Genomic DNA, 25,161 nt, shown 5'->3' on the forward strand with positions numbered 1-25,161 from the left:
ACCTCTATTATGTGCCCACGGGGCAACATGCTTAGCAAATCAGGACGATCTATGTGTCATACGAGACATAGGTGACAGATCAGCCACTCCACATGGCAGGAAGTATAGTGTTAACATCCTGCAAACGCTTGAGCAATTCTGCTTTCTTTTGTGAGTGAAGGGGTGAGGTAGGGAAGACTTTAGAAAACAGTTTTTCCTCGTTTCTTTTGGTGTCCGAACATGTCCCCTTCTTTTATTTTTCTTTTCACTGGATTTTTCTTCCCCTTCGGCTACGGGAAAGTTTAGCGCCCCCTAAAGGCCTTTCGTCTGCACTCTTCTTGACAGCTGACACCCAGGAGAGGAAGCGCTCGCTCCACCCCGGCCGTGCTAGCAGGAGGGGGAAAGGGGAAGGGTTAGGGAGGGAAAAAAAATCAAGTAACCTTAGGTGGGAGGGAAAGAGTTTTAAAAACTCGCAGGGGATGCAAGAAAGTGTTCCTCGGTTTGGGCAAAAGCCACAGCAGCGAGCAAAAGGGCAAAGCGAAGTTTTGCAAAAGCTAACTTTTAACTAAGATACAAGAGCAAACAGGAGGGCAAAGAAAGTTGTCACTTTTTTTTTTTAAACCTCTGCTGTTGCTTAGTGTGCACATGACAGAACTTTTCAGTTTATATCTAGATATTTTCTTTTTGGAAGAAGACTGGCAAATAAACTTAAGGAAAAGTTTTAGCAGCTGATTCGGTTGCCTACATTTTGTTTTCTTACTATAACATTTTTTTAAAAAAATCGCATTAGTTTTATGCACATTTTTAAAAAATCCTTCTCGGGTTAAACGCTGCCTTTTGGGAAAAAAAAAAAAAAGCAAGGGGGGTTGGCATACGAAAAGAGCCCCTGCCTGCCCTCGAGTGGATGTGAACTGCTGACTGCCAAGGATTCCCCAGTCACCGGGCGCAAATCAAGCGAAAATCTAATAATAATAAGGAGCGCGCGCAAGAAAAGCACTTGTCTCGGATCACAAGACTTTTTGTGTTGTGCTTCGTGTTTGGAAGAGGGAAGGGGGAGAACCGTCGAGATGTCCGAGAAGAAAAAAGAGGGGAAAGGGAAAAAGAAGCAGAAACCAGATAGAAAGCAGCCGGCTCCGGAAGGCGGTGCAGAAAAAGTCCCAGGTAAGATTCGCGGGAGCTTCAGCTCTGTCAGGCGAGCTAAACTCCAGCTGCAGCAGGCACCGGCCGGCAATACTAGGGGTTGCCATTTCGAAACACCTCCATCAGCAATGAACTGCCCCCCTTAGGCTGTATTTCATTTCTCCCCCCCCCCCCCCCCCCCCCCAAACAACTGCGGCAGGTGGAGGATCGGGATGGCTGGCACTTTGGGGGACAACTCCAGTGCTGAGGGTAGCTCCCAGGTGCTGACAGCTCCCAGATCCTAGAAAGAAAAAGAAAAATCAGTGTGGAGCTTTAATGCATGATCCTAAGGAATTAAAAACATAGGGACTGACAAGGCCCGGGGTGCCGGTGTTTAGGGATCCCTTGGCAGCACTGGAGTGTAGATTGAGAGCAATCACAGACGGATTTCGCTGTTTCTTCCCTGCGGCTTGTGGAAATGTAACCGTAGGACCAATCTGCCCTCTAGCGGGCAAAGGGAAAGCTGCAGTGTCGGAGTGCTTCTTCTCTGGTCTTATATTTTATACGGACAACTTTGCTCGGGATACTTTGGATTCCTCGAATTCACTGAAGCCAGTTGATGTTTCAGTACCAGGAATCCTATCTTGCAGAGATCCAGCCCCCTGCGTGGCTGACATTTGCTGTTAGTGTGGGTCAGTGAAGATATTTCTCCCAGTTTATGTATTTTGTTTTACGCAGCCGGCTTTTGAAAGTTTTACATTAATAATAGTGTAAAAACTGAAAGTGCAATGTTTGGTCCATTTTTTAGAGGTCTACCTCGTACATAATTAGATGCAAGAAAACGTTTGGTGATTTTATGCATTAATGGATAGCCACATGAAAGGGGTAATTACATAACCACGTGGAAAGTCTGTTTTACAGGTGAAGAATGGCTGTTAGAAATTTGGCGTGCTTCCCATTCATTTGTGCCACCACTGCGTGTGATGTTTTGGTATTTTGGTGTTCCTCTTAAGTTTTAGGCGTTTGTGCCAAGTAAGGAACGGGCAGTTTATGGTCATATTGTGTGTCCATCTGCCTGTGTGTGAGATTTACTGTCTGTACTTTTTGGGCAGCCTCTGCCCAGGCTAATGTTCAGGTCGATGGGGTCAGAGTTAACTGCGGTATAGTTCTTTGTGAAGAAGAGGCGTCAGGAGATAGGGCCACAGACAGAGAGACTCACAGCTGGGGATAAGATGAAGGGAGAGAAACAGGGAAGACAGAATGACAGCACATTTTCAGTGGCAGTGTGCCTTTAATACATGCTACAATAGACTTGCCTCACACAGTCACTTCAGCTGCTGCCCACTGAGATCTTCTGGCAAGGAGCGCTCTACTGAAAATGTCTGAATGTTGCTTCATAGCTGATCCCTGGGGTTTGGTGTAACCTCCATCTAAAGTTGCAAGGGCTCCTAATATATTTACTAAATATACCTTTCATAGTTTTGTCAATTTCTCTCACACACATAAAAATAAGTGCACTCCTTATTGTTAGCTGTAGTACATTCTTAACCATCAGGGGGCAGTATTGGTAACATTTTGCATTTGCCATCCTTTCACGTGAGGCTATCAATGCTGCTTGTAGCTAGCTACCTGCAGGGTTTACCTCATGCTGCTCTTTGGAGAGGTGGCTAATCAGTAAACCGGCACCAAAACTGTTAATCTGTGTAGACAGGGGAAAGATGTGCCTAGTCACTAGGAAAGGTTTTGTTCTGGTGTTGTAACTAATATTTGTGGCCCGCTGAGTGGAAATGTACCGAAAGTGGAGGCTATAAAAGTTTGGAGGAGTAAATTTGGACAACTTTCATTTTTGAAAGTTTTGTATATACTTTTCGCAACTGTGATGTTTTTCATGTTTTTCAGCTTAAAAACTACAGGTGCCTAAAAGGTACCTAAAGTGGAGTATGTGACTTCTGGGGACAAATTCCTACTGTACACCGCCTTGGGTGAATCTCTTCATAAAGGTGGTTAATAATTCCCAATAAATAAATTACTTTGAGGCTGAAATTTGGCAGGGTTATGAGGTTGATATCCTTCTATCTCGTTACCACTTATAATTAAGTCGTATACCCCACTTTTGGTACCTTTTCATGCAATGGGTCCCACATTTTTATTTTCATGGTTTGTTTAAAATTAGCAAATTGTACACCTCTCACTATCAAATGTTATTTCTCAGTTAGGATATTTTATGTCGTAAAATAAATGTTGACCATTTGTACTTCCCAAGCATTAAAAGAGGCAGAACAAAATAAAATCATTTGGAGATGATTTTCTGTAGCTATTCATCCATTTTACATCTGTGAGTAGAGAGGTGTGGTAGTTGTGTTAGTCCACTTTTAAAGGTAATCAATAGAAATAAAACAAAATAAAACATGGAAAAGAAAATAAGATGATTCCTTTTTTATTGGACATAACTTAATACATTTCTTGATTAGCTTTCGAAGGTTGCCCTTCTTCGTCAGATTGGAAATAAGCAAATGTTGGTAGATGACAGTATATATAAGTGAGACATAAAAGCATTTCAGTCACAGTCTAACAGGATAGGGGTGGGTAGGTGAGAGACAGGTAGATATGCTTGGAGACAAACAGAGCATTACAACTTTATGGTTTATAATGGGCTAGAAAACCCAGATCTTTAGGTGCAGTAAAGTTTCTCCATGTCTCTGTCTGCACACATCCAGGCCTCAGTGGGTTTGCATGGCTGGAGGCACTTTGTCAAGCAGTTCACATGCATTCAAGGAAACAGAAGGATAGCGGGGAGGCACAGTAACAAGACCTGCCCTGGCCACTGCCCATCTCTAACACAGTGGCAGTGTGAATGGGGAAGTGGGCAGGATATCTATGCTGCTGCTTCTGCCTCCTTTACTGTGGTAGTCTCCTGTTTGGGGGGGAAGGGGCAAAAGTGCCTGACAGGAGATGCACTACTGCACTCTGCTTGAAGCAGGCACTTTCTCACTCTTTTGTTCCTGGCATGGAAAGGCACCAGGGGCCAAGAGCTGATATCATTATAGACAATAGGTTTGATATTGTTACCATGGTTTCCTTCTCTCCAAGAGTTCAGAAAGGAACTCTCTCTCTCTTGTCCCCAAATGAGCTGAAACAAATCAGTTTTATTTGGCTTGTCCAAACTATAGTGCGGCCTTTATTCAGCAGGGACATATAAGCAGCATAAAAATGCAGGTGGTGGAAAAACTGAGAGGCTGACAGCAGGCTCTCCGCATGACATCATCGACCTGCAATGCTAAGTAAGTTTGCAAACAAGCTAAATGTTGCTGGTTAACGTCCTGGCACCAGTGGAGGGCTCCCTAGGCATCTAGCAGAAACTCACATTACAGTTTTGCAAAGAAGAGCATCCGTGGAGTGCAGGAGTAGCCTAATTGTTAGTGCAGTGGCCTGAGATTTAGGGAGCTGGATTCAGTTCCCACTGCAGCTCCTTGTGACTTTGTTCAAGTCATTTAATCCTTATTGCTCCAGGTACAAAATAAGTCCCTGTACATAATATGCAAACTGCTTTGATTGTAACCACAGAAAGGCGGTATATCAAATCCCCTGGCTTTCCCTCTGTGGCTACTAGAAAACAAACAAACAAACAAAAAATGTGCCCATTTCTCCTGTCTCTTCCTGTGAAGAATATTGTGTGAGATAGGAAAATGGTCTGTGCTGTAAGTGTTAATTAGCTCTTATGACAGCAGCTCAGTTATGGCATGTGAAGTGCTACCTACCTTTCACAGCATAAGTCGCTTCACTTATAAGAACATATATGTACATAAGTTTTGCCATACTGGGACAGACCAAAGGTCCATCAAGCCCAGCATCCTGTTTTCAACAGTGGCCAATCCAGGTCACAAATACCTGGCAAGATCCCCAAAAAATACAAAACATTTTTTGCTGCTTATCCCAGAAATAAGTAGTGATTTTCCCGAACTCCATTTTAATAATGGTCTATGGACTTTTCCTTTAGGAAGCCGTCCAAACCTTTTTAAAAACCCCGCTAAGCTAACCGCCTTTACCACATTCTCTGGCAACAAATTCCAGAGTTTAATCATACTTACTACCACATCTCGAGGGATGAGACTTATGAACAAATACTTCTCCTATTCACTAGTGTGTGATATTTTGCTTTAGCCGAAGAAACTTTGAAGTACATGTTGTTTTGTGAAAAGATATTGAATTGACAGGACTGGAAACTGGAGTACATCATTTATGCAAATAGCAGCTATAATTAGATTGTAAGCTCTGTTGAGCAGGGACTGTCTCTTCATGTTCAAGTGTATAGCGCTGCGTACGTCTAGTAGCGCTATAGAAATGATAAGTAGTAGTAGTATATCCTCTGGTCCTTGAGGACCAGATCTAGATTTCAGCATAACCAGACTTTGAACATTAACCCATTTTTTGAACCAATCACATGCAAATATTGATTGTGGACATGTTAGTAAAACAGGCCTGTTTAGCCTACAAGTGCTCCTGAGTGGAAACATGTATGAAAGCAGAGTAGGCTGCACCAAGTATAAGCAGCAAATTGCTGCCGCTGAGGAGCCATGTCTGCTGCAGAGAATAACTCAGTTTTCCTCTGCAGATTTAATTGCAGTCCTGCCCTCCGTGTTTGGCTGATAGGTAACCAGCACACTGGCTCTATTATGGTGGATTTTATGCTGTTAACAACTGTTTGCTAAGAAATGGATCAAAAACCACAAATTCATCTCTCAGAAGCCACCGAGGGCCTGATTCTATATTTGGGGTAAAACATTGGTGCAAATGGAAAATGTGCCTATGTGTACAGTAGTACCTTGGTTTTTGTTGACTTCGCTTATCGTCGGTTTTGGGTTTTGTCGATTTTTTTCTGCAAAAAAATTTGTCTCGGATTTCGTTGGCGTGCCCACATGACCTCGCTGCTAATTTTGCAAAAACAAAGGGCGACCCACGCGTTCTGCCGCTCAGTGTGGCGTTGTTTCTCGTTGTGTGAGCATCACCCCGCGCGTCTAGCCAAACAATTCCATATGGAAATAATTGCCTCAGTTTTCGTCAGTTTCGGATTTCGCCGATTGTTTTCGGACGGATTATCGATGAAAACCGAGGTATCACTGTATTCTATAAACCGTGTCTAAAATTAGGTGCGGTTTATAGAATGTGCATAGTGCCAAGCACGTGCCTAAAATTTAGGTGCAGCCATTTATACCAATCAAAAGCTGGTGTAAATGCCCGCATCTAAGTTTAGACACAGAACGGGTTATTCTATAACTCTTCACATACATTTTAGGAACACCTGTGACCCGCCCATGTTCCTTCCATGGCCGCACCCACGTTGAGATCCACACGATAGAATTTACACAGACTACTTATAGAATACTCTTAGTGAGTAGTCCGTGCAAATTCTAATTAGTGCCAATTAGTGCCGATAGTTGCTTGTTTCTATGCAGGAGTATAAGAGACATATGTTTTGAGAACCTCTTCCCTGAGGAAGTTTTCTTACGAAACCTGGCCATGTCGGTGGAGGTTCTCCTGCTACTAGATACTGTCACCAGCTTATTAAGATAAGTGTTATGCTGTGCTATACTACATTTTTTGTAAAGAATTATAAAATACTGCATAAGATATATGCCAAAAAAAAATCACAAAATCAGGGTGATCTAATGACGATTTGCACCGCAACCATTTTTTTCAGTATGAAGCAGGAACAAGATGTTATAATGGTGTGAGTTGCATTAAGATCTGATGATCCCCCCCCCCCCCATAAAAAAATATTCTTGTATAAAAATGTCATATTGTTGTAGATTTTGTAGTTGAGTTTCCTGCTGTAATATCAATGTTTGGGACACTACATTACTACTACTACAAATCATTTCTATAGCGCTACCAGTCGTACGCAGCGCTTCACAATTGAACATGAAGAAAGGACAGTCCCTGCTCAAAAGAGCTTACAATCTAAATCAGGACAGACAGACAGGACAAATAAGGGATAAGGGAAGGACAGACAGGCAGGACACATAGGGAAAAGGGACTATTGAAGAGAGGAAGACAAGATAAAGGTTACAAGCAAGTGACAAGTTAGGAGTCAAAAGCAGCATCAAACAGGTAGGCCTTTAGCCCGGATTTGAAGGCGGCCAGGGATGGAGCTTGACGTAACGGCTCAGGAAGTTTATTCCAGTTTACTTTAGCTATATTTAAGTCCCCACATTTGTTTAAAAAAAATCTTTTTGGTCAATTAATTGGATAGTTGCTTGTTGGCATCCAGTTATCAGTGCTGATTGACTTGTTAACCAATTGAGTTACATGTGCAAATCGGAATATGCCCAGATTTGCACGTGCAACTCTAGAATTTGCAGGCGAAAGGATGACAGGAGATAAAGACTTCCATTCTTGTCTTTCTTGTGTCCATCCACCAAAGTCCATCCCCTGACAAGCACATTTCAGTGCTTGTGACTTGGTGTCAGCAAGATCCTGCACTATGTAGAGACCATCCACAAGCAATGTGTTAACCAGAAGGTGATGCAAGGTCTGTCTCTCACTACGATTGCACATATTACATCTGGTAGAGTATATCTATTTCACCACGTTGGCTGTCGTCAACTTAGGTGCAGAAGCATTTTGAACCTTCCATATGGTTCTTTCCTCCTGTGCCCCTGCTCCAAATCATGCTTAGGGTTGCCAAGTCGCTTTGTATTTTCAGGAGAGCTCTATCCAGTCCATGTTTTACTCCACTGCCTGCAGGAATTTGTAGTACTGATTTTCCGATTGCATTCACTAAGAAAAGAAAGCCTACAAGTCTTTGCATGCAATGGGATTAAAAAGACAGGACCACGTCAATCTGTCCAGAAACTATAGTGTCGATTGCATCCTTACTGCCACATCTCACAGGTGTGGTATAAATAACGTCTACAATCGTAAGGAAGTTTCTGTACAACTTTAGACCTTTCTGCGTCAAGTTTGAAATAAGTTAGGCTCCTACGTTGGCTTCTTTGAAAATAGGGCTGAGGGCCTACAGTTATACTCAAAAGTTCGCTAAACTTATACAGTTAGGAGCTTAAAAAGTGAGTGGCAACAGGGATGAATTTAGGGCTGGTGGAAAATTAGGAACTTTGCACTGGTTTCCAGCTTTAGACACTTAAATTAGACTCTTAAATCTAGAAACATGAATGGCAGGCCCAAATTGAGGAGCCTAATAGTTAAGCTCCTAGATTTATGTGGATTTTCAGGTGAAAGCTTAGGCTCCTAAGTTTGGTTGAAAATAGGGGACAAATGTAGGCACCTAAATATAGAACCTCAGCTTTTGCTATTGAATATTGGTTACTCTTATTTTTTTGCCTTGTGTGACAGAAGGGGGTCAATTTTTCTGCAGTGGCAGTGACCTTGTTAATTTAAATGCTAGTGCCGGTACTTACATTAAGACATATATTCAGTGCTGGTATATTGTTGGGGGTAATTCTGTAAACTATGTGCTAACATTTATGTTCTGATTGTGCGCGCAAATCATTAGAATAATTGCGCATACGCATATAAAATGCCAAAATTCTGCCTAAGCTCTATTTTGTAAATACACACATACCTTACATAGAAATATAGGGCCCCTTTTACCAAGTTGTGGCAAAAGGGGGCTGTGCTGGCATCAGTGCGTGTTTTTGATGCGCACCGAGGCCCCCTTTTACCATAGCGGGTAAAAGGTAGGTCTTTCTTTTTACTCAAGAATTGGCAGTGCGGCAAGTGAAGCACAAGTTGCCGTACAACCATTTTGAGCACTGCCCGACTACTGCTGGATACACATTGGCGCTAGAAAAATAATTTAGGCGTAAGGATTTAGACCTGTTTTCAGTTGGTGTAAGTCCTCATGCCCAAATTTAGGCGTAGATCCAGGCAGGATAAATGCACCCAACTCGGAGTGCCATTAGTGCTCATTTTTTTTCAGTGCCAATTTTTTGGCGCCATATACAGAATCAAGCCCTATATGAATTAGATGGCACTTCTGTGGTAAGTCGTAATCTCTTCCAAGCAGCTTTCAATTGTTGACAGTATCATTCCACTGAGAGCTCAGAAAAAGCGACACCACTAATTTGAGGGAATGGATCCTCAGAAGCTTAGCCGAGATTGGGTGGCAGAGTCGGTGGTGGGAGGCGGGGCTGGTGGTTGGGAGGCGGAGATAGTGCTGGGCAGACTTATACGGTCTGTGCCAGAGCTGGTGGTTGGGAGGCAGGGATAGTGCTGGGCAGACTTATAAGGTCTGTGCCCTGAAAATGACAGATACAAATCAAGGTAAGGTATACACAAAAAGTAGCACATATGAGTTTATCTTGTTGGGCAGACTGGATGGACCGTGCAGGTCTTTTTCTGCCGTCATCTACTATGTTACTATATATTTGAAAGCTCTATGGGTGTTGTCACAAAACGCCTAGCCACCCACTTGGGGTTCCCATAAAGCACTCACAGACCCAACACACACCACCAGGATTCTTTATCAGTCCAGACAGACAGAGTCAACAAACTAATCAGGTTTATTGTCAGAACTTGAACAGTGAAACAGAAAAAGTGCAATCAGCAAAACAGTAACAGGTAACTGAAATATGGATCAATTATAACACTAACTAAACATTTGTTTACTAACTAATTAGTACCTGAGAAGATCAGGAAATATAACTTCACCAAGCCTCAGCAAAGAGAGCCTTCTCTCTTTTCTTCCTGGCTAAGACTGAAGACAAAACCAGTAACTTCTGGGTAACTTCAAACTCCAGGCCAATCAGAGCCCAGAACATCAAGTTCAAATAAAAAGCTGGCCACATCACTGCAGGTCTTTTCTCTGTAACAGCTTTAAGCATAAACATGTACCACCTGCTGCCCAAACTAGAGAAATACACAACAAGAATTAATTAGGCAGTTTTATAGGCTTAAAAAAACCACTGTTCTGTCATAGGTGTGAAGGATCACAGTTCGAAAAGTGAAATAATATGTGTTTGTCTCCAGACCACGAACAACTTGTCCTCCAACAGTCATGGAACACTTTCAGAAGCCTGCCCCTGGTTGCTGGTACAAATCTGTTCACTGAAGATGTCCTCAAGGTCTATGGCCTTGCCACTCTTCAGGATCTTGAGGGTCTTTCCCTTTTTGCAATTGTGAAGCAGTCACTGAAGCTTTTCTTTTCTTGATGTTCTTGTCATTGCAGTTTCCATCTGTGCTATTTGTTTGGTTTGCCATTTTTAAGCAGTTGGTATGCTCTGTGGTTGGCTGCTATGCTGTTGGGTTGATCCTGCTTTGCATAAATTGTTGCTCAGTTTCTTGATTATGAATCTAACTTTCAGGAACAGCTTAACTGTTAGACGGTCACCTTTGACAACAGCTTCTGTGGAGCAGGGGAGAGGGGAAAGAGAGAACAAAGACACACTGTAATATTAAACAATAAGTCGTAACAACTACACAGAGTTAAAGAACTGTCAGCACATACTTTGACATGCAGTGAGGATGGGCAGTTTTCAAATTGCTTATTTTCCCACGGTCATGGCTTTTGGAAATTGCCCTAATATCTATGGACCCGATATTCAGCCGGCGGCAACCAGCGTTTTACTGACTGCTGCCAGCATTATCCCCGGAAATTCAATGTCAGGCCATTTCTAGGCTCAGGCATTGAATTTTCGGGTATATGAGGCTGGTGAAAACATAGCCATTAAGTGCAATGTTCAGTACTTAACCGGCTATGGTGAACTACATAAAGATAGGACAGACTTTTATGCCCCTATGTGGCTATTCCACATGAACTTTATCCTATCTCAACATCACTCTGTATTCGTTTACACCGGAGTCTGCAATCGCATCTCCGGCACTGTGTAAGCCACATTGACCCTGCAAATAGGTGGGAAAATGTGAGATACAAATGAAACAAATAATAATGATAATATGTGGTCCTATTTATGCAGTTAACCTGGCCGGTTAAGTGCCAAATGCTGACTCTGTCCCCGGAACACCCCAAAAATAACTTATTCCACGTTGGGTGTTAGCTGGATATTTTCAGCAGTAGCCACTGGTTAAGTGCCGATGAATGTACCTAGTTAGCCCCAAATAAGTGACCAGGATCCTCTCCTGACCATTTAAGTTGTTTTAAATATTGGGCCCTATATATATATATAGAAAAAATTTTCAATATTCAGAAGTATGTTGTCCAAGTATGTGCTATTACATGATTGTTCTGGTAGGAGCAGCATGATTATTGAGTATAATTATCAAAATTTCTGATGTTGGTGGGCAGACGACATCTAAAGGGCCTGAAACCTAATTGAGGGAGGTGCAGGGCTGAGGGTTGACTAGGCCATTGTGGTTTACGCTTGTACAATGTATTTCACAGATGTTTGTACTATTATGTATCATATATTGTTGGTTGAACCACATTGACAAATCATAGTTCTGCAGCTTAGGTTTTATGACTACTGTTGCTTTACCACAGTATATTGCAAAAATCAGCTGCTTTGAAGCTGGAAGGAAGGCAGAATATCACTGTCACTGCTCTTTGCACTTTGTTGCTGGACAATGCTGCGTCATCGGCGGTGTTTCCTTTTGAAGAAGAAATTGTTAATGTGTAATGCTTATGCTGCTGATTACTGGGGCACTGTCAGGCTTGGGCTGCTAAAACTTCCTCTTTCTGTCATTACTGTTTTTATTTATTTATTGCTTCTAGTAATGAGTTTAGTCCCCTTTCCAATCATATCTGTTAGCACAACAGGAAATGAATGGTCCAGCAGTTTTGGAATGCAAACAAGAATGAAATGTATGCAAGGATATCAGTGGTTGAATTGTAAAGCAAACATTGTGCGCACACAGTTTCATTCACAATTAGCACGGAAACGTACTGACCGTCAAGTAAATATTGACCGTGGAAGAAGTCTTCCTACAGCTTGGTTTCTTAACACAAAACATTTGTCATTTGCACAGTTGGAAAAAATAACTGAAAGGCAGGAGTGCCACGCTATAGGGATCGATGTAAATTCCTCACAGAGGTTCCATAGATTTGCCTGACAGTATATCCTTACTGGAGCCCATGGAAAAGTGCAGTAAGAATGTACTGTCAAGACACTTTTCCTACTGTTGCACCCTTGTGGTGTTTGTTTTGATAAATTGAGAAACAGCAAGTTTTGCATAAGATACAGGACTCTTGGGGGTTATACGAGTTTGGTTGGAGGGTGGTAAGGGGGTGGGAGGGAACTGGGGGGATATGGGGGGGGGGGCATTTCTAAATTTGAAAGTGTGGAATGGTATGAGTAGTGGAAAGTTTATCCTAGTATTAGGAGGTAGTTATTGTTCTGACAATATGAAGTCATGTGGTGTGATATGTCTCCCTCTTGATATGATTTGTTGTAACTTCCAAAATTATTTTCAATAAAAATTTAAAGTTAATAAAAAAAAAAGATACACGACTCCGGAGGCAGGCGCCGAAACACGGGTCCATGTTGAGTCAACGTGCGTATTTAAACGATAATCAGAAACAAAATATTTTCAGAATTACTTTTGTCTCTCTGGCTGGATTGGACGTCTATTCGTGCATTTCTACTTTTTTTTTTCCTGTTTAGACTTTACATGTAGGGTTGTTTCTTTTTTGCTGTGTTTTTCGTTTTGTACATGCCATGAGAGAAAGGGACCTCGCTCTTGGGCAAAGTTACGGTGGGTAGGAACGGAACCTGTCTGATTTCAGCTGTCAAAGCACTGCAAAGATGAAAATCCTGTTACTGTGAGCTTGAAAAGGTTCATTTCTTTTTTCTTCAAATGACCTTATCTGAAGGTTCCTGTTAGTGACATCTAAAGGCAGTGATTCTCAACCCTTTCCTGGAGGCATACCTAGCCAGTTAGCTTTTCAGGATCACTACAGTGAATATACATGAGCAAGGGCATAGCCAGACAGAAGATTTTGGGTAAGTCTTGGCAAGAATTGGGTGGGCACCAAGTGTTCTCTGTCACTCCCCCACCAACTTTAAAAAAACAAACAAAAAAAACTCATTTGGCAGGAAAATGCTGTTCTCTACCTTGGCAGTCTACAGCAGGCATGCACTGAATACTGAGCATGCACAGGTGCCCGTATTGGCAGCTTAGAAAGCTCAGACTGCTGAAGTGGAGAGCAACGTTTTTCAGCACCATCAGGGGGAGGTCTTCAGCTGGCAGAGCTTCAGATCCCCACCAGCTACCACTAAATGTGTGCTGCTGTTTGGGTGGTCCTCAGCTGTAAGTGGGTGGGCCTCGGCCCACCTGTGGCTACGCCCCTGTACATGAGATAAATCTGTACATTGCAGAGACCCACTAGGTGCAAAACTGTCCCAGTCATACTCATTGTGGTGATCCTGAAAACCTGACCGACAGGAGACAGTTGAAAAACACTGCCTAAAGGGCTGATTATATTATATATCATTTCCCCCCTCACTATTAACAAATTATTGATTATGCTACTGGGGGTTAGGGTGATCAAAAGTGATGTTTAGACACACAGCAGGTTTCTCTGTCATTTCGAGTTTTTGCTTCAAATGTTTTTTGCCCATAATAGATTGGGAGCAAATGTTTTTAAAATCATGGGGGCTGGATTTAGCTCACGTCTCTCCAACTGTAGCAGAAGGTGAGTTACATTCAGTTGTATTAGGAATTTCCCTGTCTCCAGAGCAGGGGCGTATCTGCGTGGGGCCACAGGGGTCTGGGCCGCCGCAGATTTCGCCCTGGCCCCCCTCCCCGCCGTCAACCCTCCCCCGCTGCTTACTTTTGCGTACAACGTGCTGCGACGTCAGACTCTGAACTGGATTCAACGAATCAGCACTGCAGCATTACTTCCTTGCAGCATGGCCACGGAGGAAGACAAAATGTGAAGACTTCGGGTCGGACCTCGGCTGGCGGGGGTTGGGGCCCCCCGCCAGCAAAAGTAAGCAGCGGGGGAGGGTTGACGGCGGGGAGGGGGTAGAGAGAGGTGGCGGCAGCGGGGGGGGGGGGGGGGGAAAGGGAGGCAAAAATGTGCCCCCCCCTCTCTGGCTCTGGCCCCCCCCTACCGCCGGATTCCAGATATGCCTCTGCTCCAGAGGGCTTTAAATCTAAGGGGCTCTTTAATAGAAGATGCTAAGCCCTATCAGGTGATTAGCGTGGGAAGAATAGGCTACTACAAAACGCATTAAAGCCTTTTGTGGTATTTTCTTGATAGCAAGTGCTGAGCGCACAGAGGAGGCATGTCATGGGTAGAGAATGGGCGTGGAACCATAAACCAGCGAATGCATTTGAATTAGTGTGATTTAACTGGCTAATGCTAAAGGCAGTAAATGCTCCTGTATTAATCATTATTTTGTTTTTCCAAGTCCCGTGTGTTACTGGAAAAATAAATGCAGAGCCCTGTTTACTAAGCTGCGTTATAGGCGCGTTAGTGTTTTTTTAAACATGCATTAACCATATACGTGCCAACATTATCCCTATAGGTGCCTACACGGTTAGCACGCTCGCTAATTGTAGGCGAGTTAAAAAATGCTAACACGACTTAGTAAATAGGTCCCTAAGTTTGAACCTGAAGCAGTGGATGATTAAGGGGTAAAATTCAATAATGATGCTGAAAAATTGGCATGGAGCACTATTCTCTAAACAGCGCTGTTAATAGCATAGTGCTTAGAGCCAGTTACTGTGCTTACGGCTGGGTTTCTGTATTTACATCTTCAGAAACCAGGTGTAAATGCAGACACCCAACTCTTGGTATTTGGGCAGGGGCATATCGCTATTATATATCAAAACAGCATAGAGAGGGTCCAAAGTGCAAACCATGGGCGTAGCCAGACTTCGGCGGGAGGCGGGTCCAGGGCCCGAGGTGAGGGGGCACATTTTAGCCGACCCCCCGCCGCCACTGCTGACCTCCCCACCGCCATTGCCGACCCGCGCCATTGCCGACCCCCCCGCCACCGCCACCACCACCAACAACTTTGACCCACCGCCAACCTTGCCACACCGCCGCTGTCGTCTACCTTTGCTGGCAGGGGAACCCAACCCCTGCCAGCCGAGGTCCTCTTCTTCCCGCAAGGCTTCATTCTCAGAAACTGAATGAAGCCTTGCGCGGGAAGAAGAGGACCTCGGCTGGCGGGGGTTGGGGTCCTCCGCCAGCAAAGGTAGATTGCGGGTTGGCGGCAGGAGGGGGGTCCAAGGCCAAATCTATGGGGGCCCAGGCCCCCGTGGCCCCACGTAGCTACGCCCCTAGTACAAACCAAAGTCCAAGATACAACAAAAGCACCAAGAGCCATCAAAAAAGGGTACACAGTTCCTTTAATAATCAATCTTCCAATATGGACCAGACACAGGCTGTGTTGTTTCGGCGCACAGCACCTGCGTCAGGGGTCGAATGAGTTCTGATGCAAAATAAATGCCGTATGCAGCAACAAACCTTCCTCTTTATGAAATAAAAAGAATTCCATATGCTTGATAAAGTGATTGCTTGGCATGTTAGGAACACAAAACTTCCTATCGTTCGTTGATAAATTGTTTTTGAAAGCTCTTGGTGTTTTTTGTTGTATCTTGGGCTATTCTATATCAACACATACAGTTTTTTGGAATGGTCCAGTCCCATCCTTGGCCACGCTCCCTTTTGAATTTCATGTTAGTGGATTTGAGCAACCAGTGTTATAGAATAGCACGCAGGAAGATGCATGAGCATTTTCCAATTACTGTCAGTTATCTGCAGTAATTGATAACATTGATTTATTGCAAGTTAATGGCCCATTAACTAATTAATTTGCATGCCCACCTTGGATCCGCATGCAAATTTCAGCGCACCTTTTTCTGTGCCATATATAGAATCCAGGGGTAAGTGATTCCTGAAGATCACAAAGAGCAGCAGTGAGATTTGAACCGGGCATCCCTGTCTCTCAATCTGCTGCTCTAATCACTATACATACATCTCCTTCACTCCGAGTTTGCTATTTCGCATTCGTAACTCTTCAGTATTGGACAGGCAGTTCTGATGAGTACAAAGAGCTGTTTTTCATCCAGCTGCAGATGGCTTGAAAGCTTAAAAGCTTGAGAGCTAAATTAAATCCACACTAAAAAATTACCATTAACCTTATGGGGGTAATTTATAAAGGGTTTCTGTGTGCAAAACCTGTTTTACATGCAGAAAAGGTTTTTAAAAATTATACTGCTGATTCTGAATGCCTATTTCATACCGGCACATAGGCACACACATTAACTTAATCAAGTAGGGATAAAATAAGCACCTTCTGGACTTTGGACATAGGCCTCCTGATAGAAACTTACCCCTGTAAGTCCCTGAAGTTTGTACATGTAAGCAGAGACAGCCTGTAAAGAGGGGGGTCCTGTTTTGCATACAAAATACTGCACCTCTAGGGACTTGCTTCAGAAAGAAGCAGTGTGCTCCTGTGACACTCAAAGATGTGCCTCTTAAATTAACCACTAGAGGGGGGTAGCAGTGAACTATCCTCTGCTCCTTATGTGATATGTTTCTTTAGCTGTGTTTCTCGAAATCTCTTGGCTGTGGCTCAGGCCTGCCTTGTATCCCTCTATTTCTTCCCCTCCCCACCCGCCGTCACTACCCAAGGTGCTCATTTCCATGTGAAAAACCAAAGGTTTACAAAACCTAAGGTCATTCAGAAAAGGAAATCTGTGAAAAAGTTCTGTCTAACATTCCCTGAGTCATTTTGCTGCAGGACACAACTTAAAATTGTGGTTTCCTATTAACATGAAGAGGCCCCGTTACTAAGGTGTGGCAAAATCTGGGCTCAGAGTGTTCTAACATGGGATTTTCCTGCACGCTAAGCCCAGATTTAACATGGCACTTTTGAAGGGCTTTTTTTTTTTTAATTTGCAAGTCAAGTGCTAATATTCCCATGAACGTGTGGTACCTGCAAAAAATGAATGTGGGACTCCTTACTGCCTCCTATTTAGGAGCTGCTGAATGCTCCTGTATTATCCAGTTAGTGCATGCTAATCCGAACATGCTATTTGGATAATGTGGGAATGCCCACTGTCCCTTACAAAAAATAGGTAAGGGATATACTGCCTTTTGCAGCTACATTCAAAGCAGTTTACATAATATATACAGGTACTTATTTTGTACCTGGGGCAATGGAGGGTTAAGTGACTTACCCAGAGTCACAAGGAGCTGCAGTGGGAATTGAACTCAGTTCTGTATAAATGCAGTAAATACTAGTTCTGAAATGAAGTAACCTAATACTGACAACACCAAACACTAGATATGATAATGCTCAAATTCAGCTATTATTTATTTTAAAGGAGAAAAAGCCCTCATAAACCAATCGGATGGCAGTCCTTGGTTAAACCCGGTCTCACTTTCTACTGGTGTTCAGTTTCTATCATCGGACTAAAATCTCCTTGTTTTCTGTGCTACCGTTTATAGCGCAGCATGAAAAATGAATACTAATCATTGTCAAAACCTTAACCTCGCTGATTGTACTGATGAGACAGCACTTAAATGTTCTATGGGGCCTCCGTTTCACCCCTCTAAGGCTTCTTCAGGAACCCGTGCTGCTAGATCTCACCATGACACCATGAAAAGTATTTCGGGTTGCGAAACCTGGGTTCCTGCGTTTGAGCACTATTATATCTAGTGTTTGGAATTCAACCCAGTTCCCCAGGCTCGAAGACCACTGCACTAACCACTAGGCTACTCCTCCACTCCGCACAGGTTACTGGTAGTGCATAATACCGCAAAACACTTTAATGCATTCTGCAGTAGCCTGTCAGCATGTGCTAACCGTGTATTAAGGGTCCCTCGAGTTGCTAAAATGAAAGCTGGACTAATTTTTTTTTTATTTCCTCATCAAAACTAAGAAGAACTAAAAAAAAAAAAAGGCAGGATGGAATGTTCACTTCTGCAACCCACCTGCACACATTGGCATCAGACTATACACCATAAAAAACACAGAGCATTCATCTGCTGTCCTGTCATAAGTCAGGTAAAAAGTATATATATCAACCTGAAAGTGTGCGAGAGGGAAAAATGGTATCTGACAGCACAAGATAAGCCCTGAACCTTCTCAGCCCACCCTACTCTTTCACTGCATTGCAGAGCAGTAATGCAAGCAGAATACAGATCAGCACTGGGCATGTGGGTTAGTGTACCTCCTGAACAGACGCAGCTGCTGGAGTCCTGCCAAGAGGAAGCGGACAGATGGAATTAGGTTTTTAATCATGACAGCAGCATGTGCAGTAGGAAGAGGCAGCGCTAATCCCCCAAATGAATGGACTTCTTTAACCAATTTTGTCAATTGGGTGTGAAGAAAAGGACTCGTGCACCTTTAAAGTTGTAACTCAAGTACCGTGTGTATGAAAGTAAGACCTGCATGGTTCTTAATTGGCTTAAGCTGTAGAAGTTTAATGCGAACTATTTTTTTTCCCTTTTTGAATTGTGCATTTAAAAGAGAGAGTGCTTAGTAGCAACAGACTACTCCAGTAGTTGTGTGTTAGAAAACATCAAAACTAAGAAATGCATGCCAGCAACAGCTAATGTGAATTTTAGAGGTCCTTTTTACTAAGGCACGCTAACGGATTTAGCGCATGCTAACGATTAGCACATGCTAAGTGATAAGAAGCCCATAGCAATATAATGGGCGTCGTCACATTTAGTATGCACTAATTTTTAGCCTGCGCTAAATCCGTTAGCTTGCCTTAGTAAAAGGACCCCTAAATGTCTAATTGTTGACATAAAAACATAATTGAAATGTAAGGTTACAAAAATTTCACATTATTCTATTCATGCGAAGAAGTGATCAAAAGCTTCTGAATTGTAAAACTAGTGATGCAGAGGAGTGTCTGAAAGTCATATGGGTCATTTTACCAAGCTGTGATAAACACTAATGTATTCTTACCGCCACTTAAAAGGGCTTACCGCAGGGCACGCTCAGATATTCTATGGTAAGTTCCGGGTTAGTGTGTGCACATCAGTGATATTTTAGTCCGGAAAATAATTTTAGTTCTATTAATTTGTAAAACATGTACACGCCGATTTTTTTAAAATAAAAAAACATTCAACTAGTCAGAAATGGCTCCTAGCCATTAACCGGCTATCTGGCGATATTGAGTGGGAGATAGCTGGCTATCTCCCGATGAATATTGCCGGTTAGCACTTAGTGGATAATCAGTTATATCGCACGATATAACCGGCTATCCGTTGATACTCAGCGCATCGCTGGCTAAGTTTTGCAGCCAAATTAGGCCGCCAAAATTTCTGGAATATCTTTAGCCGGTTTAAACTTAGACGGCAGTGAATATCGGCTTGGCCGGTTAAATTTCAACTGGCCAAAAAACACATGGATATTCAAAGCTGGTCATTGGAAATGACCCGGTATTGAATATGCAGGCTCAGCACCAAGGGAGATAGCCCAGCTATTTCCAGCGAGTGGCCTAGTGGTTAGAGCACCAGTTTTGAAATCCAGAGGTGGCCAGTTCAAATCCCACTGCTGCTTCTTCTGACCATCCACTGCTTTAGGTATAAAAATTAGATTGTGAGCCCTCCTGGGACAGAGAAACATCCAGAGTACCTGAATGTAACTAAGGTGTGAGCAAGATCTAAATAAATAAATATCAGCCCTATAATTTTTATTCTTATTGTATGCTAGTTCTTGGCTGCAATGATAATATAAGTTTTTATTCAGTCTTCTCCCAAACATTTTAGTTCTTATTCAGGTGCCCTTTTACTAAATGGTTGTTGCGGGGCAACAAGCTTTCCACGTGTCAATCCGCTGGACTACCGCAGGAGCTCGGTGGTGGCTCCCACCCCCAGTGTGCGCCATTTCCAGCGCTATAAAAATATTTTCTACTTTTGTAGTTTCAGTGCTTGTTCAACAGTAATCGCGACACTGCCCGGTTACTGTCAAGTTAGCACAGGAGCCCTTACCGCCACCTCGGTGGTGGCAAGTGCTCCCCCCCCCCCCCGAGAAAAGCCATGTGGCAAGTGGCTCACTTACCGCGTGGCCATTTCTTTTCCAGAAAAAAAGACAGCCTTTTACCCACTGCGGTAAAATGAGGCCTCAGTAGGCGTCAAAAATATGTGCTGACACAACTACAGGTACCTGAACTGAGGAGTCCTTTTTATCACAACTTAGTAAAAGGACCCCTCAGTTCAGGAATCTCATGACAAATAATTTTAGTTCTAGTTTTTATTGTTATTATTATCGTTATTGAGAGCAGAACAGACACATCAAGAAACAGCCTTCAGAATATCACATGAACATAAAACTGTTTGAATTTAGCATTTAGTTGGACGGCTTCCTACAGGAAAAGTCCATAGACCGTTATTACATGGACTTGGGGAAAATCCACTATTTCTGGGATAAGCAGTATAAAATGTTTTGTACTTTTTGGGATCTTGCCGGGTATCTGTGGCCTGGATTGGCCACTGTTGGAAACAGGATGCTGGGCTCGATGGACCTTTGGTCTTTCCCAGTATGGCAATACTTATGTACTTATGTAAGTAGTCTCATTTCCAAGAATCTTAAAACCTTTACATGCAGTAATCTTAACCAATAGCACATGGATTTGTGCATTTTCAGTAAGAAACAAAACAGCATAAACAGAGAAAAGAATATCTGGGTGGACAATCAGGAACAAGCACCTGGCACCTAGATGGCAGATTGGGTAGGCCTAGGTGGACCAGCAGTCACATAGACAGCAGATTGGGTGGGCCCAGGTAGGCCAGCACTGCACGCAGATGGCAGATTGGGTGGGCCAGCGGGCACACAGTCTGCAAATCGTAGCTCTGCAGTCTGCTGCATCTTCCTGACCTGCGCCCACACTGTTAACTGAGCATGTGTGTGGTTGCCTGCATCAGAGGTCTCAGGGAAATGCAGTAGACTGAAGAGCAAAAGAGCAGCGGTTTTTCAGCATCAGCAGCAGGCACTCAGCCCTGGCTCAGGTAGGAGGAGTCGTAGAAGGGGGAGGTACTGTGGACAGCACTATGCACTGATCATTTTCGTTCTACTTCAGGAATTTTCGTTAAGGGGTATTAATAATTTTAGTTCATATTCTGTTCGGATCTGTAAATGTTTTATTCTTAACCAATTTTCATTCGTACAGAACATGATTATTTTCTATGTTCTCCAGAACTAATGTATACAGTATTACCATTCTTAAATACAGTATACACCCATGCTTTGAAGGGTTGCTGAAGCCAAATCTAGAAAACGCCTCCTTTAAATTTTTGCATGTTGAGGCAAATATCTGTACAGGAAATGCATTTAAGAAGCAGTAAAAAAGCATCCTTGTTTACCCAAGCCTTTTTATAATATGATTCATTTTACATTTGTTTTAGATATTTTATGCTAGTGTTTTTGTAAATTGATGGATTATGTATGTCATATTGTAATCCACTTAAATATATACATGACAATTTACACATTCAAACTGCATGTAATTCTAACAAAATCACTTCCCTAATTTGTTTCCCCCAATTTAAGGGGCCCTTTTACTATACTGCGTTAAAAAGTGACCTACGCTATTACTATGGCGTGGGTTTCCCACGTGCTGAGGCCATTTGTAGCAGGTATAATGGTAGGCAGTAAAATGATTGTATTTTCTATTTCCCCCATTAATGGCCATGCACTAAATTCCCAATTAGCAGTGGCCACTAGTATGTGAGCCCTTACAGCCACCTCTTTACTAGGTGGTAAGGGCTCCCACACTAATCAGGCGCTAATTGTTTAGTGCACAGTGATGCGGCTGTGCTGATTAGCATTGGGCATTCCTACTCTCCTCCCCCAAACATGCTCCCAGCACTAAAAAAATATATTTTTTCTATTTTTAGCAAGTGGGTAGTATGGGCCGAACACAAAACTACTCAGGTGTCCCGCGGTTGCGGATTTTACCATGTGGGAACCATGCATTAGGGCCCCTAAACCTGCTCCTACAGCACAGACTGAGAACTATTGATGGTTTGGCAGATAACCAGTTACTAACACTAGCACACTTTGACTGGTCTTTGTGTCTTTAACCATTCCCCCTCACTTACTGTAAAGTGCATTTGCAAGAAAATAGACTCCATTGTTTTTCACATTCTGTTAATCTACTGTTTACAACCATAATAGCTGTAATTTTCAGTTTATGACAGGCCTGCCTGCGGCTCCGGGAATAAAACTGCAATGTCATAAACAATGTGATACCAGTAGTATCTTGCACTGGGGCTAGGAATAAATAGTTTTCCATTCAGGCTAAAGCTGCTATCATGGTAGCAGATTTTATGCTAATATAATGGAGAGTGGTAAAATTATGTTGAATTGTATTTAAGTGTTTGTCCTTAGAGTCGTTTCCTGTAGCCGTTTAGGAACATATGACATATTTGTGCTTCCTGTTGCCATATACTAGAATATTTCTATTCACTATCTGAAGTACTTTGAGAGGCCTAAAATATCTCCCAAGACAACTCATTTGCATGTCTCCAAGGTAGCCGCAGAACCTGGGGGGTGACGCTTTTGAAAAGAGGAAAAAAAAAAAAAGAAGACCCATAGGAACTGCAGTCTGATATCCATTTCTACAGAGTTATCAATAGAAATCAAACAAAATAAAACATGGAAAAGAAAAAAAGATACCTTTTTTATTGGACATAACTTAATACATTTCTTGATTAGCTTTCAAAGGTTGCCCTTCTTCGTCAGATCGGCTGCCACACTCCTCTGCATTTCTACAGAGAAAACCCAACCACCCTTCTTCCCCCTTTCATTTACTAGGACAAAGACATCTAAATTGGGCAGTTCTGTAACTGGGCACCACAGTTAGATGACAAAAGTAAGCGAGCGGTTCAATTACATACATAATTTTCTCTTAGAACACCAGCATGAGCCGGCATCAATGCAGCTACATTTAGTCATTAAGGGGTCCTTTTACTAAGCCACGGCAAAAAAGTGACCTGCGGTAGTGTGGGCGTTTGTTTTTGGTGAACGCTGGACCAGTTTTCACCGCATCTGAGAAGAAGGGCTTGTTTTCAATGGGCCAGGAAAAGGGCCTGAGGTAAAATTGAAAGCCTGAGCCTTTAATGCCACCCATTGATCTATTTATTTATTTATTTATTTATTACATTTGTACCCCGCGCTTTCCCACATACAGCAGGTTCAATGCGGCTTACGTAGTAAAAAAAAAAATTACAAAGAACATGTGAGAAGAATATTTTAAACTGTGATAAACACAGTGGCAACAATGCTCAAGAATATATGAATTGGAATAGGGAAGGTAGACAAGGATTGGATAGGAAAGGTAAAATCTAGCAGTAAGGGTCCATGCGCTACATGCACGGTGACCGGTCAGCACACACCAACTGTTGATTAATGCTGGAAACGCTGCGTGCGGTAGGAAATAAAAAAATAATAATTTGGCCCAACAGTATGGGTACGCAGCAAATCCAAAATTACCACCAGGGGGTGCATTAGCCTGGCAGTAGTCTCGTTTTGGCGTGCCCCGCAATCGCGTAGAATCTACCGTGCCTTTGTAAAAGGGCCCCTAACACACCTAAATGCGACATGAAAGCACATCATTTACAGCACTCTGTAAGTTACACACTTGAATGTGGGCCCCTCTCCTGTGAATGTCCACCTAACAATTATACTCCAAACCATTTTCGTTGGTAATTATGGATTAGCTCTTAGGCACACTACTGCTGTGTGCACATCTGAGTGTAAATGCCAGACGTCTGTCTACACGCTATGCTTTAAATACATACATATCTTAAATAGTGCTTATTTTACTGGTCGATGTACACATAGGCAGAACCTGGGTGGAGCATGGGTAGGAATCACGTTTATGGCCAGGGCTGCCGAGAGACTGAGCTGGGCCTGGGGCAGGGCCACCGCTGCTGTGCCCCCCCCCCCAGGACTACCGCTGCTGCCTCCCCCAGACCACAATATTTTTTTTTTGGGGGGGTGGCTCAGAGCTCAAAGTGGGGGGGGGGGGCATTTTGCCGTACCTTCCTGCCCTCCGTTGCAACTCCATTGCCTGCCCTGTGGCTGCTTTTCCCCTCACAGGCATTTGAAAAGCAGGCAATGTGGCAGAGAACAGTGCTGGAGGGAGGCTTCTATTGGCAGGGCTTGGGGACCCCTGCCAGCCAAACCACAGGCCGCGAAGCCCTGAGTCTGTTCCTCCCCAAACTCTAACGGGGGCCCAGCGCCGGAGTTTTCTCTCTCCTGCTCCTGTTGGGACGCGATCACCCGGGTCCAGTCAGGAGCAGGAGAGAGACAGACTCTGGCACCCCCCCCCCCCCCTTGGAGGCTGGGCCTGAGGGAATCTTGCCCTCCCCCTCTCGGTGGCCCTGCTTATGGCGTAAGTTATGTTCATATCTCTGGCATTCAGGTAAGAACACTTCAGTGAGCTCTGTGGCTGATTTAAGTGCTTTCACCAAAATGAAAGGCACATATTTCATCTGTTAAGCTAATATTCTGAAAGGAAAGTAGGCTTTCCAAAATGAGGGAGTTCTTAATTTCTTCAGAGCTGAAATATCAGCCATCACTGCTGTTACCCTTCTCTGTTGGTAGTGAGCCCAGTGAAGCATGCAATGAGGTTCCTCTTTATCTTAATGGTTAATCAATCAGGCCTCTTTTGCAGACTTTGTAGGCCTAATGCCTTTAAAGATTTGAAGCACAATATTGAATAATAGATTAAACAACCACTGGGAAGCTCTTCTTTCTCAGGTGGAGCAGAATAGGGAAAAAAAAAACCCCATGGTCTCTTGTTATTCCGTAGTGCCTTTTGCAGAAGATACACCATATAGCAAGGCCGCTTCATGCACACATCGCCCACAAGGTTCCCTCATCAGGGGCAGGCTGAGCTGCTGACTCAGATATGCCTCTTTGACTTTTGAGTTCTCATACCCTGGTATGACATCAGAGAATTCCTCAGCGAAGGAAGTATTGCATACAAATGAAAAGTGATCGTATTCCCCCCCCCCCCCCTTTTTTTTAAAGTCACTTTCAATTTGTGGTTTCATGCATATGCCATAGATCTTAAAGGCCTATTCCTTTGGGACACACTGCTGTGAAATTAATGAACAGCTGGACTGTAGAAATTTGGAGTAATGCTGCTGGCAAACATAGCTGCTCT

The 25,161-nt window shown here is 43.2% G+C and overlaps 1 protein-coding gene across 4 annotated transcripts in view; it reads left to right on the forward strand.

Moving 5' to 3' along the window:
- Nucleotides 1-485: 485 nt before the first annotated feature.
- The window catches only part of NRG1 (neuregulin 1), a 325,230-nt gene continuing 300,554 nt past the window's right edge, over nt 486-25,161 (forward strand). For all 4 annotated transcript variants that reach the window (XM_030194496.1, XM_030194497.1, XM_030194498.1 and 1 more), the window contains exon 1: nt 486-1,140. In XM_030194496.1, the coding sequence (XP_030050356.1) occupies nt 1,047-1,140 (94 nt within the window). In that variant the 5' untranslated portion in view covers nt 486-1,046. The remainder of the gene's footprint in view (nt 1,141-25,161) is intronic.

The sequence above is a fragment of the Microcaecilia unicolor genome, chromosome 2, assembly GCF_901765095.1.
Source record: "Microcaecilia unicolor chromosome 2, aMicUni1.1, whole genome shotgun sequence".
NCBI lineage: Eukaryota > Metazoa > Chordata > Amphibia > Gymnophiona > Siphonopidae > Microcaecilia > Microcaecilia unicolor.